Genomic DNA, 3137 nt, shown 5'->3' on the forward strand with positions numbered 1-3137 from the left:
ACACCTTAGTCTCCAGAGACACCATTGCTCTTCAGTGCTTTGGAGAGGTCCCTAACAGCAGACTTTCCTCCCCCTTTATAAATGGCAAAGGGAACCTGAGAGTTGTGAACAGACTCCCCACAGGTCTAAACAGCTTTTGGCAGAAGCATTCAACAGATCAAAATATGTGGTACATTTAGGATGTCAGTCCTCTTGGACATGCTGCCACTGTTAAGTGTCATCAAGTAGACAACTCACAGTGACTTTAAACAATCCATTGTATCGGTGATCTTCTTCTCTGGCCTGTCCAAGGAAACCCAAACCTGCAGGTGGTCAGGGCGTGTGTCACCCGCATGGGCAGCTGGGGCGCACAGTCTCCCATGCAGGTGGTCTGGTCCTGCGTCTTCAGCGGGCAACCACCAACCTCCCCCGCTGCCGTCATCTTGGCTCCAGGAATTCTCCCCAGAACAAGTCCACTTTGTGGCAGTGTGGTGACTCCACTGCACCAGTCTCAGGGAGGCCCAGTGCCTACCATCCATCTTGGGTGAGGGAATCCCTGGGTTCCGGCAGCAGGAGCCTCATGGAACTGCGGCAGTGGTGGTGCAGTGCGTGCTCGACAAGAGGGTGCTAGGAGCTGCAGGACTCACCCATTCCTCTTTGGGAATCCTTGAATTCCTGTTGTTGACCCTCGATCTTCACTGAAGACCAGTCATCAACTGTTTAACTGTTCAATTATCAACAAACAGAGGTCTGTAGAAGGCCATAGTAGCCCTCCTCCAAGTGGTCCACTGCTCCTACAGCTTACCATGTTGTCTCTGCCTCCACTGCCATCTTGAATCCCCTTACTCTTTTTTATACTACCATGTTCCCTTTAATACCTATTGTTAACTTTCATCACATAAATGATGAACAAATATTTTTGAGACAAACTTATGTATAGCAACAAGTATCCATGGAAGCTTCAAAGATATGTCACATAGCCTAGGGAGATGTATTATTGCTGAGATTCCCTCAGATTTGTTAATTTTTCCACTTTGTTGTTGAGTCTCTAAACTAGTGGATATTCATTCTATAGCATTTATTTCCCACATCATTTGTTTCCAAATGGCAAGGGAAATTTTGTGGTATTTTCTAAAAATATTTTTATATCTCTTTGCTTATACTGTTACTGAAATTACTTATTTCCTTGCTGAAATTTTATCTAGATATACTGTCATTTAAAGTCGAACAATGAAGCATCCAACTAATAGTTCAGAACAGGCAAAGCAGAGTGTTTGCAGTAATTAAGAATAAAAGAGGGGTCTGGAAAGATAGCATCTGGTGATGCCCTCCACAAAATCCTGGAAGACCAAATGAGACATATATAAATGATGACCCTGGAATGCTAATCATCAAATGTGATGATAGAACCTGGAATAAATGCCTATTGAAAAGGAAGGTAGAATGAAAACAAAGACTAAGAAAAGAGGCAGACAGTGACTTTGTGTCATGTCTGGCCCCTTTGGGGGTTTGTGTGGATGGGTATATATATTTTTGTTTGGTTTTCACTTTTTTTCTTGTTGTTTGAGTGAAAATTTATATAGCAAATTGGTCTTCCACTGAGTAATTCCTTCATGTTCCATGACATTGCTGACAGTGACTGTACCATGTTAAAAATCAGAGTTCTTTTTATGACTGAGATATTTCAGTCAGCGTAATGTCCTCCAGGATCATGCATTAGTGCCACTGTTGTAGAACAGGACTGATATCAGAGTTGGGGTAAGACTGAGGAAAACTGGATAAAATATGTTTACTGCATTGAAACAGATGAGGGAGAAAACAGTTTAAAAGCGATATATGAGTGGGTATTATGGTTATGTCAAGAGTCCAGAATGAAGGTTGCATAGTGGAGTGTACTCAGGAGGAAGGGGGATTGTAAACCAATGAAAGAATTTTTCTTTTACTTTTCAAACACAGGAATGAACTACAGGGAAGGGGTGGGCGGGGAGAAAAGTGCAACAATGAATGAATGGAATCTAAAATACCTGTAAATGTTCATTAAAATTAATTAAAAAATTAATTTTAAAAAATCAGAGTTCTATCTTCCCCACTTCCAGGGAAACTAGTATTTTCAGCTATGGAGTGGGGTGAGGTGACTGTAGAGGAGTAAACAGACCCACATTCTGTTGCAGTTTAGCAAAAAAAGTGGAAAAGATTTATTAAGGCAATGCAAAGGAGGCTTATCTGGTGAAATGTAGAGGTAGGCAGTGTAAAAGAGGTAAACTTGGGGAAAGGTAGACATTCCCTTTGGGAGGAGAACAGTGAACCCTGAACTTTTGGTATGGTGCCGACTGACAAAGAGAGCGACCCCTGGATGGGCATTGCTTACTGGCTCCCAGTTTCATGAGACTGTTCATAGCCTAGCCCTGCTGAGGAGGGTGAGATTGGTTCTGGCTTGGTTCCCCTAGTTTTTGGGGAGTGGTGCACATTTTCCTGTCTTCCAGCCCTCCTCAATTCCTTTTTTAATGCTTTTTCTGTTCCATGCTATTAATTGTTAGGAAAGAACTTTTAATCACTTTTATCCATTACCAAATGTTTTGGGTCCTCGGTGATTCCATATTTAATATGCAGTGATATATCCCATGAAAGGGGTGTGTGTGTTCCATTGCATGCACGTTTGTATGTGTGTGTGCTGTTTGTGATTTTATTTTAATTATAAATGTAACATGCATAAACACAGAGAAAATTAAAGAAGAAGAAACAAAGGAAATAGATTGGAAGAAATCAAACAAGGAACACAGAGACTAATACCGTTTTGAAATTAACCTAAGCAGTGAATTATTATGTTGTTGTTGTATATAGGAACCAGCTCACCTCTGACACCCAAATGGGTTTTCAGAGACAACAAACTACATGGGAGGAGAGTGGCCATCCTTATCCCACCATAATCTATCAAATCTCAAGTCCTACCCTTGAAATAAAAATTACACACCACAACAAGATAAAGGTAAATAATCCAATAGAAAAATGGGCACAGGATATGAACACCAAAGACATTCAGATGGTCAACAAGCACATGGAGAAATGTTCAAAATCCCTAGCTCTAAGAGAGATGCAAATCAAAACAACTATGAGATATCATCTCACCCCAGTCAAAATAGCAAAATTTAACAGAACAG

General features: G+C 41.0%; 1 protein-coding gene across 1 annotated transcript in view; it reads right to left on the reverse strand.

The window, feature by feature from the left end:
- LOC102844573 (olfactory receptor 7D2-like) overlaps positions 1–421 on the reverse strand; it is a 40790-nt gene extending 40369 nt beyond the window's left edge. The window contains exon 1 of the mRNA XM_006898819.1: positions 303–421. Within this exon, the coding sequence (XP_006898881.1) occupies positions 303–421 (119 nt within the window). The remainder of the gene's footprint in view (positions 1–302) is intronic.
- Between the last annotated feature and the right edge of the window lie 2716 nt (positions 422–3137).

Source organism: Elephantulus edwardii, unplaced genomic scaffold (genome assembly GCF_000299155.1).
Source record: "Elephantulus edwardii isolate Elephantulus edwardi_28Jun2011 unplaced genomic scaffold, EleEdw1.0 scaffold00237, whole genome shotgun sequence".
NCBI lineage: Eukaryota > Metazoa > Chordata > Mammalia > Macroscelidea > Macroscelididae > Elephantulus > Elephantulus edwardii.